Genomic DNA, 16957 nt, shown 5'->3' with positions numbered 1-16957 from the left:
GTCTGAAGCACCTGCTCGTCTGTTGAACAAAACTGCGCTTTAAATTTTATTTTGCTGGCATTTTGCATGGGCTAGTCAAAATATAAAGTGATCCCATGCAATTTATGGACGCTCCTAATATCACTAGAGGAGAGAAGAAAAAGTTAAAAGGTAAAGTCTCCAAGAACATGCAGGTATGGGGACGCCGAAGGCTGGCAACGCTGCTCTGATTGCCGTATTAACTGAAGTTATTTCCAAACTAATGGACGATAAACTAAAGAAAATCACCGATAAACTCACAACTATGGTGGAACAAAACAAACAGAGACTTAAATCGGCAGAAGATCGGGTATCGACCGTGGAAGACTCCGTTAAAATACTCCAAACTAAAGTAGCTGAAATGGAAACACAGCTGAAAACAGCAAATGATAAAGTGATCAACCTGGAAAGTCGGAGCCGTCGGGACAATCTCAAAATCCTGAACCTGAAAGAAGGAATTGAAGGGACTGATCCGAAAATATTCCTTGAATCTATGCTCCCGAAACAAGTGGGCCTCCAGACTAACAAGGGCAGGGTGAAGATTGATCGGGTCACCGGGTCAGACCCAAGCAGGAAGATCGCCACTCATTTAGAAGCCCAGCTGATGCACGAGAATACCTGGTCATACTCGAGGGCTAGTTTATTTGCCTAAACATCACTCTCTTCTATCACTTGTCTGGAAGCTTCAATTAAGTGTCTTTTTTTTTTCTCACGATGGAGCCGATTTACATGCCTTGGATTATCCCTTATTAATTCCACCAGCTGAACTGAAGGGAACGACTACCTCAAAAGAACTGACCCACCGGCTTTGCTGGAAAGGTAGGCCCCTCTGTCTGGATTGTTTAACTTTTGTGAGCGAACTTTGAAATGGGAAGAGACTATTCTATCCAACATCATGGAATAATAACACTGCCTCGATCTCTCCCGCAAAGGGTGCCTAATAGGGCTGCACGATTCTTGAAAAAATGTGAATCACGATTTTTTTGCTTAGAATTGAGATCACGATTCTCTTGCACGATTTTTTTCCACAAAATGTTTATTGCACTGATGAACTTTAACAAAACAAATAAGCGTTTGTTGCTTTGGCAGAGGCATAGTAGTAGTTCTATCATTGGAAGATAAGTAATTTTTACAAAAGTAAAAAAAAAAAAATTCTCTGTGGACCCGTACCTAATACGTGTCCACAGAGGCGATTTTAAACGCGAGTGGACGCGCCGCTTCCCAGTATTGCACGCTTGGTGGGCTGCCACTAGAGGATGATTGACAGGCGCTCTCCTTCATACAATCACGCGCACACTTCATGGCTGCACCTGATTGGACGATCGCTTTCACAGCTGTCCTGTCTGCTCCGGAGTTCACGCAGACCAACATGGCGGCTCGTTTGGAAACTTTCTCTTATTTTACGAAAATAGTTCACCGAAAGGTGTTTCTGAAAACATTTTAAGCGAGAAATAAGCGATGCAGTTGCTGAATCTGTCTTTATTTTAGATCGACAACATTCAGTTTAGAAGATTTTCGCGAGCGTTCCCGAGGCGGCGAGTTGAGCTCGGCGCAATGAATGGGACGCGGAGAAACACCGCTGCCTGTGGACACGTACCTTCTCTCTTTCCAAACACTCAACTGCAGGCGGCTTCCTCCACTAAATCACGTGTTGTAAAGACGCTTTACCATAGGTTGAGGGAGGAGGCAGCGGCAGTGCTGCGTTTGGGGGCGCTTAAAAAATGTGGCGCTTTGTGATGCAGCTCGAGATCTAAAATGCTTCAGAATCGCTGTGTGTAGAAATGAGATGAGTGTATGTGTGAATCGAGATCGCGATTTTTTAACGATTTTTTGTGCAGCCCTAGTGCCTAATGAATCTGAACTCTTTAAACTATTCCTATTTTTCGTTAATCAAAGTAGCCTATATGTGGAAGATTAGACTGGTATGCCTCCGACTATATTTTGTTTGTATTGGATCCTCTCTGCACTGGAGATTGCGCTTTATTTCACCAAGCCAATTCATTATTTTAACGATTTAATGACGAGTGGGCGCTTTTGGAGCGCACTTCTTTATTTTTGTCTTGTTTTGTTAATATAAGGCCTCGCGTAAAGAGGCCTTGCCCTACTGTTTGTCATGTATGCCTCTTTTATGTGTGGCCTATGTGTGTATGTGTGTGTGTGTGTGTGTGTGTGTGTGTGTGTGTGTGTGTGTGTGTGTGTGCGTGTGCGTGCTCGTCTGTCTTTGGGAGATCCCAGTAAAATGCATTTCTTTAATCTCACATGGGATTTAATGACTTGACATATGATGGAGATGACATGATGTTGCCAATAACATAACCTGTAAATACTATGATCCTGAACATGTAAAATATCTGAATACAGTAAATAACTTTTCACTTCTACACCTTAATATTAGAAGCTTGAATAAACATCATGATGAACTTGCCTCTCTACTTTCAAATACTGAATGCTGCTTCAACATAATTGGTTGTAGTGAGACATGGCTAAATGAAAAATTGTACATAGATGCCTTAAAACTCGACGGCTACAAACTACATCATAAGAATAGACTCAGCAGACCTGGTGGTGGCGTATGCCTCTATGTACGTTCTAATATGCATGCCAATGTCTGCGATCTCGCTGTCAATGACTTCACACTCTTTTTATTGAGATAAAAAATGACAAAGGAAAAAACATTATTGTAGGTGTAATTTACCGCCCCCCAGACTCAGAACTAGATAGAACAAACAAAGACTGCGTCCTCCTCAGACTTCAATATAGACGTCTCCAAGGAAGATGCAGCCAAGAACGACTTCATTAACACACTACACTCCTCCTCTTTCTTTCCAACCATAAACATCTTTACTAGAGTCACGAATACTTCTAGAACTATCATAGACAACATCATCACAAATATACGAAACGTCAAGCTTGAATCAGGAGCTTTACTCTCCGATATATCTGATCATTATCCAATTATTTTGTATCTTAAGCTTGACTACAAATGTTTACCTTCATGTCACCCGGTAAAAACCAAAGTAGTAAATGAGAGAACACTGTACCAACTGAATGTAAGCCTACAAGCTAAAGTATGGAACACTGTCTACCTCTGCTGCGATCCAGACACTGCATATGATTGCCTGGTAAATGAAATAACAGATTCTATTCGCTGTTCCATTCCTAGTAAGATTGTCACACGCAGTAGGGAAGAACACAAACCCTGGCTAACAAGGGGAATCTCTAACTCCATTAAACAGAAAAATAAACTATACCAAATATATGTTAAAAGCCAAATATAGAGAATAAAACCAAATACAACACTTACAAGAATAAACTTACACACACAATCAGAAAAAGTAAAAGTAGTCATTATTCTGAACTCATAAAGGCTTCACAGGGAGACTGTAAGAAATCATGGAAAGTGTTGAACAGTGTCATGAATAGGGGCCATAAAGACACTGTGCTCCCAGACACAGTTAAAACAAATAATACTGATCTTGCAAATGAAGTTAATAATTATTTTGTATCTATTAGGGTTGTCACGATACCAGAATTTCAGTAGTCGATACAAATACCTGTGAATTTCCACGATTCTCGATACTAATTCGATACCACAATTTAAAAAAAAGAACAACAGGACCCATGTACTTTTAAATTCACTAATTTATTGAAAACTGCTTCAAACTGTCAAGTATTTAACACCACTGTGTGATAGTGTGACCCAGGGTGTAGCCTGCCTAGGGCTGGGTTCAAATCATGGATTTTCTAATTCAAATCGATCTTCATTTGAATGTTCCAATGTCGATTAATAAAATCCCAGGATATATCTTTTAATACAGTGTAATTAACGGGCACACAAGCAGCGTCTCTCCTCTGTCTGTTTCACCGGGGGACAGGGCTGACAGAATCTCACATCAGAAAAGTTTAGAAATGAACTGATTCACAACTAGGGATGGGAATCGAGAACCGGTTCCTATAGAGAACCGGTTCCGTGTGTTTCAATTCCATGGAATCGTTTGGCAGTTTATCTAACGATTCTCTAATCGAATCCAACCAGCACGAATGACATCACGTAACTTACGCATGTTACGCACGCTCGATTCAGCAAGTACGACTGCGCGGTTCAGTTACGCTGGTTTCGCACGTGCGTTGCAGTCGTAAACAACAATGGCACCAACTAGGTTCAAACGCTCTAAAGCGTGGCTTCATTTCACAAGAAAAAATGACAACAAAGCGACTTGCAGTCATTGCAAGGTGGAGATAACGGCGTCGGGAGGGAATACGACCAATATGCACAAACATTTGCGCACAAAGCATGCAATATTTTTGAACGAGTGTCATGTTTTTGACACGCTTCGGACTGACGCATCTCAACCCGGCAGCAGCGGCTGCAGTAGCCAAGCTGTGCGCCACTGCGATTAATACGGAAGGAAACTCCGGTAAGTAGCTCCCACTGCCTATTTGCTTCTTTTTAAAGCATGCAACGCTAACGTTATGCTATTAAACGAATGCCGTGTGCATTACATATAGAAGATGACCGTGAGGAGAGAGAGAGCCTGGCTAGCTCGGAGGCTGACAGCGCTCGCTCCAGCTGCTCACTACCTGCTCTAGCTTCTCCTTTCATCGAGGCAGGCAAAAGTAAAATGCCCCAGGCCAGGGTAGATGAATGTCACCGAGCAGTCACAAAGTTTGTTGTGAAGGGCTTGCATCCATTTGCTACAGTAGATGTTCCTGAATTTCGGTAGGTGAAACTTACCAAACTTACAAACTTACAAACTTGATGCCAATCAAAATGTTTGTTCTTTTTCCCCAAATTAGAATCAATAAGAGAATCGATAAAGAATCGAATTGATAAGCAATATCGATAATGGAATCGGAATCGTAAAAATCTTATCAATTCCCATCCCTATTCACAACTGAAAGTCAAACTTAAATAGCGGCGAATGGATCCACAGGTGTGCTAACTTCAGACACGGTGAAAGTCGGGGGGGTATGTTGTGACTCCTCCATAAATTATTGCACATACACTTACATATTTATGCACATGTGTATGGTCTATGAATGACAAGGAATTAGAATTAGAACTACTGGAGTTTATTCAGTAAATTTCTTAATTCCGATTCATCAACTACTGATTAGACACAATCTGATGGGAAAATATGCTCTCAAATTGTAAAAATTTAAAACGGAAAACAGAATTTAGAAAAATGAAAACAGAAAAAACAGAATTTGGGAAAAAATAAAATGGAATCTGGAAAAAAAGTATAAATGGATTTCATAGGGTCCTACCTACTAGTAGTAGTGAACCAAAACATGGCCACACATATGGGATTTGTTGACCTATTGAAGGTAGTTGAAAAGTTCATTCATGTTACTGCTTTGGGGTAAATTCTTAATGTAAACATTAATATGTTTAATAATGCACCAGGTTAGGGGGTTCCTTGTACAATTTACAGCATTAGTCTTATGAGAATCTATTTCAAATCCAAGCAAAATTGGTATTGTAAGTGAAACATCCCGAATTGACATCGAATCAGAGATTAAATCGAATCCGGACCATGTGAATCAGAATCAAATCGATTCAGGAAATCAGTGATGATACCCAGCTCTAACCCTGCCTTCACCCAATGTCAGCTGGCCTGCTTATGTTGATAATGGATGGGACATAATACACATACACATCCAGTGTCCCTGACCTCTCACATCAAAGAAGGAAAAAGAAAAAAAAAAAAAGGTGAAAACAATATGGACACCACTAACTATCCTTGTAATTGTTATTTCTTCAAGCGTATAACTATTTTGCTGGAGCCAGTTAAAGGCACTGGTGAATGCTGGTGAAAATGCAGAGAATAAGGAAAGGTGGACCAGCAAGAGAATACGCTTCTGTAAATGAACTGCAATCAACCACAGACATAAATACTGTGTTACAATGCAGCCTCGCTAATTTGATGCTTTGCCATTTACATTTCATCCTACAAGAGGCCGAAGCCAGGCCAAATAGGTTTCATTCAATAAGACTAAAAGGATACAGCTTGAAATTGTGTGAGGCAGAAATGCTTTAAACTAGATGCACACTATCTGCATGCTAATAATGATAATGTAGCATGTTGATGTTTAGCAGAATATGTCTTGTAATGATATCATGAGGAGAGTGAACAGAATTGCTACGCATCTCTGGCCTATCGTATGCAGCATCTCACTCTAAAACTGCTCCCTCAATTAAATGACACAACTGAAAGAAACTCACAATCTTGAAGCAGCTGGTTTTTTGTCCGGTTCAACCTTCTTCTGTGTCGGTAAGGTTCAGCTTGGCTCATGTTTCCTCATCCAGGAACACTGTGAGAGCTTCTCACACAAACAGCAGCGTAGGATCATTTAGAACAGAGGTTCTCAAAGTGGGGTGCAGGGACCTCTGGGGGTCCGTGACCCATAGCCAGGGGGGTCACAGACCCCCTTGGAAATGTTCTCCCCTGTAAGGTGTCCCTGGCCCCAAAAGTTTGAGAACCGCTGATTTAGAAAATAATCCCACCGTGTTAGGGATGCTTGCCTGCACCACTGCACATAAAAACCCCCCCCAAAAAACGTGTTTCCCATCCTCAACCACTGCTTCCACAACACTGACCTCGCCTCCTCCTTACATCCTTACCCACAATGCACTCCTCAAATCCACGAGCATGAACGTCCTACTACACTGTGCAACAAGTTCCACACACACTGTGTGTATATGTCTGACTCGTGTCACCTGAGTTCCTTTGATCCTTCAACCTTACAGTCCCATCACACCAGTGTTGTGGGTCAATGTGCAGCTCCTCTCTGCTCCAACTCTTTCAATGAAAACATTGAAGATGTCTCAGTGAAACTCTGTTCCTACCATACACGTATCGGGGATGTAATCGCCTGTACTGAATTGATATCGACCATAGAACACTTTGTCATTACATGCCACGACAATGCGGTTTAAAGGTGCACTACTTCGCTTGTATTATTGTAAAGTGAACTGTGAGGCTGCAGCAGCTTCTTTCCAGAAGGGGACAGTTGTATGACGTCAGCTTTAATATCGTGTTTTGCCTTCACGCGCTAGAAACGGGATTCTCCCCTCAGATTAATATCAACAACACAGCGGTTGGACCAGCAAAAGAAGTGTTCGTTTTAAGAGCTCGAGGTCAACAAAAACGAGATGGGAACCGTCGAGAACTTACTTGAAGGTGAGGATGCATAACGGTCTGTAGGACTTGTGGCTCGTATTGTCCGCCATCCTCTTGCCCCAGAAGTCGTTGCTGAAAAGGTTTCTGAGGCTGGAGCCCGGTCGGACGTCCGGGTTGTTGATGATAGCCCACACATCGTCGTGCACCAGCTCCCCGTGGAGAGAGTTGCTGTAGCAAAGGGCGCACAGGGCGGCAAGCACCGCGTAGTGACCCACAGCCCACACCGCCTCGGGCCGGACGGAAAACCGCGGCTGCGGGCGGGCTTTCTTCTCCCGTCCCGTCGCTGTCATTTCGGGCCTGGCTTCTCCCGCGGCTCCGCTGCGCTGAGGCGGAAACTGGGAGCGCCGGAGAATACGTCCATTCCGCCGGGCAGGTAGTGGTCGTTTGAGCTTCGGAGTACGGAGACTGTGTTGCTGTGTCGCTGTGTTGTGCTACCTTCAAGTGAAGTCGGTAAACGTCGGACTCACGGCTTCGAGAGAAAAAAGTGTCTTTTGCTCTACTGTCGTATTTTTCCTTTCTATGCAAATAAAATTGGATATTCGTATTGTTTACTGTATTTATTGTATTTCAACATCAGTTGTTTATCTATTGACGTATCTATTCTATTATCTATTATTTAAAATTATTATTATTATTTATAATTTAGCCTATTCTTTTTGAGTCTTTAAATACAAAATTATATGTGCATAAGATACTTCTTTATTAGTCCCACAGTGGGGAAAATTGCAGGGTTACAGCAGCAAAGAGGATAGTGCAAATAACAGAGCAGTGCAAAGTACAATAAACAAATACAAAATTAATTAATTAATTAGTGAGCCCACATAGGTTTTTCTTTCTGAAGAAGCCTCTTGGATGAGATGCAAAGGTCGTCAAAAACTAAAGCAAGTACATTTGCCTTCCTTAAGACTTTCAAAGATTACCATGACCTGGATGACTGGGGATCCTCACAGATATATGGGAAGTAAAGTATTTTGTAATGGCACTGACATTGACATGAAAACAACTTTATTGTCAAATAAATTACTTCTCATATAGGAGGAACAAATTGCTACAAAAAATATTCTTCTGTAGAAAGAAAGTAAGCCTGGATAGCTCTGATTATTCTATGCTGTTTGTATGAAGACACTTGACAGATTACGCTTCTGAAACGCCTACTTATGATTGGCACAAACTTAATACACTGGTATAAAATATAACTGGGGAAAGTCGATTTATTTACTAAGCCCTTGGAGTTTATCTGGGAATAATTAAATGAAGGGAGGGACGAATGCTTGTCGCAGCCAGGAATAGCCTACCGAATACGAGCTTCACTGGTGTACAAGAACGCGACATCAGCACGGAGAACCCGCCTACGGACGCATGCGCAAGAGGATGTTGCTTCTCCTGACCGACAGAAACATCAGCTGCAGGAATCAATGCAGCTCGACGGAGACTGCAGGGGCGCAGTGAGTGATATTTTTCCTACACGCACCGAGTCGGTAGACCGATGAACTAACCGACACGAGGGAGGGAATGTGAGCGTGACCGTAGATACAGCAGGATACTCCATACGTCATTATAATGCGACCGCTGATGATTGACGTGGGTCTGCGGTGGAGAAACTACAATGATGGACTACAAAAAGCGCATCGCCCACTTCTCTCCATGTTGTTGGTTCTATAAACAGCGTCCAGCAGCCGGTTCGGGTCCAGCAGCTGGTTCGGGTCCAGCAGCTGTTTCAGGTCCAGCAGCTGTTTCAGGTCCAGGAGCTCCTCCTTCCGGTTACTGTTAAAATCAACTCTGCCCTGTAAACCAACCAACACTGTGTAATAATGTGAATGTAACTATTCAGTAGGGATGGGCAGAACGAGGCTTTGTGAAACAGCGAAGCGTTCGAAGCAATTGTGCCGGAATTGTGTCGAGGTTTCGAAACAATCCGAAACCTGGTTCTCCATGGTGACATCTAGTGGCCAGTTTTGCTAACATGACAATTTGACTGTGAAACTCAACTGGTTCAGACAGAGAATATAAATAGCTGTCAGGTAGTCAGCCCAACCGCGAGAAGTAACGTGGCCTAATGGTGAACAATGGCGTCGTACACCCGAAAGTCCGGTGTTCAATTCCCAAGAAGTGCCACCAACAGTGTTTTTAAATAGAATTTTTTTACATCGAAATTTGCCAGATGTTTTGTTATTTCAGGTTCATAGTAGCCTACATGATTCTGTTTTAAAATGTAGGCTGATGGCCCAGGCTTTTTCTTGAGAACATGGTGTAGGGAAAGGATAAACGAATTGGGAAAGTTAGGCTATGCTAATCAGGTTCAACATGGACAAATCAAAACACATTTTTTGTATGTCAAGATACATTTTTATTTAAGAATAGTAGTTGTTCTGCAGTCTTGGCATTTAGTCGGTTTCTGGTTTTGGACAAAACCTCCCCAGCCTTGGAAAAAATCCTTTCACAAGGCACACTTGTTGCTGGAATACATAAATATTAGTTTGCCATTACACTTAAATGTGGATAAACAACTCTCCTCTCTTGCCAGTACTTCAACGGGTCAGCGGTTCTTGGGATGAAGGCATCAGTCAGATATTTCTGCACTTCCACTGTGGCATCTGCAGTGGCACTCTGAATGTTTTGCGTTTCACCAACACGATGATCAAACAACTCCCACAAATTGTCTGATGTGGATGTTGGTGATGATGATGATGATGATGCTGATGGCTCTGAGGACGTTGTTGCTTGTGGCTCTACTTTGATAAAAAGAGCAGTTAGTTGCATACAGCATATGCATACATATATTACGCCATGTTAGGCTAAAATGAACGGACACTGCTCACCATCAGGTGTTGTTGTAGCTGAGCGCATCAGTGAAGCACACTCTGAAGTCAGCTTCTGCTCAGCGGCCGTGGCCTTTGTAGGATTTCCAAATGCCAGGTGTTTGAATCGTGGGTCAAGCAATGTTGCCAGGGCTAACACTCTAAACCCCTCATAAGTCCCACATCTGGAGCGTAGCTCCTTCTGAAGGCATGTGCCTAATGTACAAAACAGAAACCAAGACAAAACATGAATTATCAATCAACATGCTATGACATGTATGGTCAATTATAGTAGGCTACTGTTATTGCAACTTACCTAACTGCACAATTGGCTCCTGTGTGGCAGTTGACAATTTGTCACTCATTTTGAACTGTAGCATCCTGTATAGTGGTATCAGTTTTGATGCAGATACTCTTTGTTCCTCTGACATCTCCACAGTTGCCTGTTTAAAGGGCTGGAGAAGAGACATGGATTCCTTTATGAGGTCATATTCAAAGCTTTGCAAAGGACTAACATCACTACTCAGGTTGGCAAGGGCGGCAGCTACGGCTTCACGCTGATCATATAGTCTCTCCAGCATGTCAAATGTGCTGTTCCACCTGGTCTCTACCTCCTGAATCAGTTTGAGGTTAGGCCTGCCCATCATGGTCTGAATCTGAACAAGCTTGTCCTTTGCTTTGCAGCTGGATCTGAATAGTCCCACTACTTTTCTGGCTCTGTTGCGGATGTCCAGTAGTTCAGGTGTTTGTTCCAGGGCCTTTTTGACAATCAGGTTCAGTGAGTGGGCAAAGCATGGCAGATGGCGGAGGTTTTGCAGCGTGACACTCGAGACCATGTTTGCCGCATTGTCGGTCACCATGCACTGTACCTTTGATGTAATCCCCCACTCAGCCATGAGCACAGTGTTGGCCTCCATAATGTGCTGGGCTGTGTGAGTTCCTACAAATCGGGTGACACCAAGTAGCACCGTTTTCATTTTTGCCTCAGATGTGACATAATGGCATGTCACACCAAAGAAGCCATCCATATTCATGGATGACCACATGTCAGCTGTAAGGCTTACAAAATCAGCCTTCTGTAGATCATCCATGACTTGCTCCTTGGTGCGGTTGTACTTGTCGTCCACCATCTTAGTCAGCGCCTTCCTGGATGGGAGTATGTAGCTGGGATCCAGCTTAGTCACAAAGGCCCTGAAGCCTTTGTCCTCCACAATGGTGAATGGTTGCAGATCTTTCACCACCATATCAACCAAAGCCTCGTCCAACTCCCTCTGCCTGCCTATAAAAGAGCATAACATTCACTTTTACACATAGTCTACACTTAGGCCTACCTTGAGAAAATACAGGACATCTTCACGTAGTTTAGCCTATGTTAATACTGTTTTAAACAAATCTTGTATCAGGTTAGTAAATTGGACTTACAGCAGCAGTAGCCTACAACGGTTTATGAAACATTTAATCCAACATTTTAGATGTACAAGTTTTTGCTTTTGTGACTTTAATATATGTTTACCCATGTTTGCCATCACAAGCACGGTGGCGCAATGGTAACGCTTAGAGTTAAGAATCGGGCGACCGGGGTTCGAATCTCGTGGGAATCATACTAATCATTAGTAGTTCTAATATATCTTACATTTTATATGTTTACTTTAACTTAACACATTTTGGGCATTCCCTGCTAGTCACAACACCGTGGGATTTCATGTATATTTTCGAACGTACCTCTGTTCATTGACCCAGCAGCAGCAGCAGCAGCAGCAGCAGCAGCAGGCCTAGCAGGAGCAGCAGCACCTTCCAACACTACAGGGTGACTGGTCCTCAGGTGGCGCATCATGGAAGAGGTGTTATTGCAATAGGAAAGGAACCTATCGCAAATGATACACCTCACCTTATTAGGGCTTTCTAAATGGAAATGCTCCCACACGATAGAACGTGTTCTCTTATGTGGAAGTTCCATCTTTAGCTTATCTATACTAGCCTGACTAAACACTACAACTAAGCCTATACCTTTCACTAATCTGCTATTCCCTAAATATTAACGTCACTTTATCTATCTAAACTATCGCTCACTGTCTGTCTCTAGCCTGTCAATTAATCTATATCACTAACTTTACTATCAATTGCAAGAATACACTAAATTGCTGTCGCTATGTCACTATATCTCTCAAAATCGCTCTACTAACTCTCAATATCTCTCAAAATAGCTCTACTAACTCTCAATATCTCTCAAAATAGCTCTACTAACTCTCAATATCTCTCAAAATCGCTCTACTAACTCTCAATATCTCTCAAAATTTCTCTCCTCACAAAAACCCACAAAGATGAGATGTGTTTGAGTGGCTTTTAAGCATTCTGGGGCTTTGAGTTTTAGGTAAACCAGCTGTTTAATGAGGCAATTGCGTCACGCCGCAAGCGCCACCTCTGGAAAACCGATTGAAACCTGAATGAACCGCTACGAAGCCTGTGGTCACGTGACAGGGGCGTTTTGAACCACATTTCGAAACACTGTCCGAAACACTTGCGTTCCGGAAGCTCGACACTGTTTCGAAACATCAGCTTCGAGCGTCACATCCCTACTATTCAGTTATGTTTTACTTTGTCCATCCATCCATCGTCTACCGCTTATCCTGTATTCAGAGTCGCGGGGGGATTGACTAAATGCCTGTATTGCTTGTTTAACCCACAGGTATTGTTAAGGGAAATTTGTGTTGTTGGGGGTGCATTTATTAAAAATTATAAAAATTACATCCGGACGTGTGTTTTTGATTTCATTTTGATATCCACTGAATTTTGACTGTGTGAGATGTTTTTGTTACACTGGTACTGTTAAGGCCAAAATGTGTACCATAGGCTTCCATAAAAAAGTTTTTTGACCCCCTTAAACGGAAGTGAAAAATTATTATTATATTATTATTTTTGCCTGAATTTGACTGATTTCTCTGCAGCAAACTTCTCGAAGTTTTGTAAAAAATGAAGTAAATCACAAAATTTCCCCATTTTAGCCCCTCCCCCATGACCTCTATGTCGACTCTTTACAACACATTGGTGTCGTTATGTAATTCTTGGCTGCAAACCAGTAAAACATTTTAAAATGAACTAAAATGGTTTTGCTTTGTCATTAGAGATCTAATTTAATTGATCACAATTAAGAATGAACCCTATAGACGCCAGTTTTGATCATATACTAACCACTTTTTGAAAAATACACTATAATTCAATATTCTAAAAACAAATTTGACTTTTTCTTATTATTAATATCACCGGCTGACCCATCTGAATAATAACTGAAAAGATTGACTTTGGTGCATTGTTACTTTTTGTATAATGTCAGATTGAACAAAAAGGTTACTTTGGTACTGTTCAGGCAAACATTTGTTACATAGACTTCCATTATACCCACGTTTTGAGTGAACACTCATTGGTAATATTAATAATAATCAAAGTCAAATTTGTTTTTAGAATATTGAATTATGGTGTATTTTTCAAAAAGCAGTTAGTGGTCAATGATCAAAACTGGCATCTAAAGGGTTAATTTTTAATTGTGATTAATTAAATCATGATACAAATTAAACAAGAACCCCTTCATGAAAACAATGAAAAAAACATTTGGAAAAAGATTGATCTTTCATAATTCTATTGCAGTTTAAAGTTCAAAATACAAATCCTGTAGTTGACAGCACCAACATAACTTTTTTTTAACAGGGCATAGGGGTTAACTGATGCTTCTTGTTATTGAACTAACTCTCCTATTTAGTGCTGGAACATGTAAATGGGACAAAAAACGGATTCCCTCATCTGAAATATGGACAGTCAGCTCATTAGTATGACTTAACTTTCAAGGTTGGAACTGACATTAAAAAAGTAATCCAGGCTTCTAGTCACAAGAGTTTATATGATATATTAAGTTATTGATTGTTTGATTTATGGAGAAGGGGTTGGATCTATATCACTATATCTTTTTGGAGATTTAATATGTTCATGTTGATTATGAATGTTGTTCATAATAAAGAACTTGTTATTTGACAGTTTGTCTTCCATTGCATTCACGTCACAACACAGCTGTTGCTCGAAGCGAATGCGCCCTCAACGTGTTGCCAGTGTTCGCGTTAGCTAGCTTTAACCATATCTACTGCTCAAGAAGGAAAGTGGCCACCTCGGTGTGGCTTAATTTTCAGTCCTTGAAACTCCTTCAGCTGACTCCGACGATTAAACGCTGAACCAACGTTCACTCTGGTCTCGCTCCTCCTTTTGTCACTTAGCACTTGGGACTGGTACCGAAATGCCGCCCACTTACCGTCAAACTCAGCTTCGACACAGTTCAAAGCGATGTTTCAGTATGTGTTGAAGCTTTGAAACTACACTCAACAAAAATATGAACGCAACACTTTTGTTTTTGCTCCCATTTTTCATGAGATGGACTTAAAGATCTAAAATTCATTCCAGATACACAATATTACCATTTCTCTCAAACATTGTTCACAAATCTGTCTAAATGTGTGATAGTGAGCACTTCTGCTTTGCTGAGATAATCCATCCCACCTTACAGGTGCGCCACATCAAGATGCTGATCTGACATCATGATTAGTGCACAGGTGTACCTTATACTGCCCACAATAAAAGGCCACTCTGAAATGTGCAGTTTTGTCTCACAGCAAAATGCCACAGATGCCACAAGCATTGAGGGAGCGTGCAATTGGCATGCTGACAGCAGGAATGTCAACCAGATCTGTTGCTCGTGCATTGAATGTTCATTTCTCCACCATAAGCCGTCTCCAAAGGCGTTTCAGAGAATATGGCAGTACATCCAACCGGCCTCACAACCGCAGACCACGTGTAACCACACCAGCCCAGGACCTCCACATCCAGCAGGTTCACCTCCAAGATCGTCTGAGACCAGCCACTCAGACAGCTGCTGAAACAATTGGTTTGCATAACCAAACAATTTCTGCACAAACTGTCAGAAACCGTCTCAGGGAAGCTCAACTGCATGCTCGTCGTCCTCATCGGGGTCTTGACCTGACTCCAGCTCGTCGCCGTAACAGACTTGAGTGGGCAAATGCACACATTCGATGGCCTCTGGCACGTTGGAGAGGTGTTCTCTTCACGGATGAATCTCGGTTTACATTGTTCAGGGCAGATGGCAGACAGCGTGTGTGGCGTCGTGTGGGTGAGCGCTTTGCTGATGTCAATGTTGTGGATCAAGTGGCCCATGGTGGTGGTGGGGTTATGGTATGGGCAGGCATCTGTTATGGACGAAGAACACAGGTGCATTTTATTGATGGCATTTTGAATGCACAGAGATACCGTGATGAGATCCTGAGGCCCATTGTTGTGCCATACACCCATGAACATCACCTCATGTTTCAGCAAGATAATGCACGGCCCCATGTTGCAAGGATCTGTACACAATTCTTGGAAGCTGAAAATGTCCCAGTTCTTGCATGGCCAGCATACTCACCGGACATGTCACCCATTGAGAATGTTTGGGATGTGCTTGACCGGCGTATACGACAGCGTGTACCAGTTCCCACTAATATCCAGCAACTTCGCACAGCCATTGAAGAGGAGTGGACCAACATTCCACAGGCCAAAATTGACAATCTGATAAACTCTATGCGAAGAAGATGTGTTGCACTTAGTGATGGGTAAATGATACCGAGGCTTTGGAGCTTGTGTCGCTCTTCCTGAAGCGGAGCGGTTCGAACCACTGTGTCGGAGCTTGTATCAAAACACCAGCGTCACGTGACCGAAGCACTAAGTGCTTCGTTGCTTCGAAAAGTTTCGAAGCGTTTCATTGGCTCATAGTGTGTGTCAGTGTGTTTCATTGGCTCGTAGTGTTCATGCTTTGTGAGCCTATGACAGCTTGACAGGTTTGAAAGATTTGAGTGGTTTGATGCCACACAAGCTATAAAACATGCATCATTACTCCTCAAAATGTGGTTGTGAGGAGATTTGGAGAGTGAGAGGAGAGTTGGATATTTGGATATTTGTAGATTTGGAGATTTGGAGAGTGAGAGGAGATTTGGATATTTGGAGAGTGAGAGTGAGAGAACATTTGGAGATTGTGAGAGTGAGAGTGAGAGGAGACTCTGGTGTAAAACACTTATTATACTAACACGATCTGTCTGAGTTCACATACCATGATCAAATAAATAAACCCTTAACCAACCATTAACCCTTCATATCATTTGGATTAATCCGTTGGCATGTGATGTGTTACAGTATGGGCGAGTATGAATGAACAAAACACGTTAATGACCACACAGTCTTTTCTAAACTTTTATTGTTGACATGGGATTGAAACGGTGTCAGAGCTTCAGTCGCGCTCTTGAGAGGTTGCTATGGCTTCAGTTGTCCACCAGATGTCACCATCACTGAAGCGTTGAAGCTTTGAATCTTTTTCAACACAATTGCTAGGAAAGCCTCAGTGCTTCATAAGGCTTCACTTGCCCATCACTAGTTGCACTGCATGAGGCAAATGGTGGTCACACCAGATACTGACTGGTTCTGAGTCCCCAGACCCCCAATAAAGCAAAAAAATGCGCATTTCAGGGTGGCCTTTTATTGTGGACAGTCTAAGGCACACCTGTGCACTAATCATGATGTCAGATCAGCATCTTGATGTGGCGCACCTGTGAGGTGGGATGGATTATCTCAGCAAAGCAGAAGTGCTCACTATCACACATTTAGACTGATTTGTGAACAATGTTTGAGAGAAATGGTAATATTGTGTATCTGGAATTAATTTTAGATCTTTAAGTCCATCTCATGAAAAATGGGAGCAAAAACAAAAGTGTTGCGTTTATATTTTTGTTGAGTGTAATACGAAACTTGACTCTACGGTGGCATCTAGTGGCCGCTTTCGTCAACTACATGCTCTGGCCAAAGAAAACTCCTAATTATGTGCCACTATGAAATGAGCCGGTCTTAGGTTTTACTTAATTTAAGGAGAACACA

General features: G+C 42.1%; 2 protein-coding genes across 3 annotated transcripts in view; both read right to left on the bottom strand.

The window, feature by feature from the left end:
* tmtc1 (transmembrane O-mannosyltransferase targeting cadherins 1) overlaps positions 1-7591 on the bottom strand; it is an 85309-nt gene extending 77718 nt beyond the window's left edge. For both annotated transcript variants that reach the window (XR_014599120.1, XM_084038497.1), the window contains exon 1: positions 7197-7591. Coding sequence is in view for 1 of the 2 variants with exons in the window: in XM_084038497.1 (XP_083894623.1) it covers positions 7197-7492 (296 nt within the window). In the remaining variant the exon portion in view is untranslated. The remainder of the gene's footprint in view (positions 1-7196) is intronic.
* Positions 7592-8305: 714 nt separating this feature from the next.
* LOC311032157 (E3 SUMO-protein ligase ZBED1-like) lies at positions 8306-12608 on the bottom strand (the record flags this gene model as incomplete). The annotated part of the gene is made up of 6 exons (XM_084038808.1): positions 11723-12608; positions 10317-11279; positions 10022-10216; positions 9711-9931; positions 8839-8986; positions 8306-8310 (listed from the first exon to the last, which is right to left on the bottom strand). Exons 1-6 carry the CDS (start codon positions 11955-11957, stop codon positions 8306-8308), a joined length of 1767 nt encoding a protein of 588 aa, XP_083894934.1. The 5' UTR covers positions 11958-12608.
* Between the last annotated feature and the right edge of the window lie 4349 nt (positions 12609-16957).

The sequence above is a fragment of the Eutrigla gurnardus genome (assembly GCF_963514095.1).
Source record: "Eutrigla gurnardus genome assembly, chromosome: 21".
NCBI classification, from domain to species: Eukaryota; Metazoa; Chordata; class Actinopteri; order Perciformes; family Triglidae; genus Eutrigla; species Eutrigla gurnardus.
The sequence above is the reverse complement of the archived record's forward strand: the minus strand, read 5'-3'. Positions and strand labels throughout refer to the sequence as shown.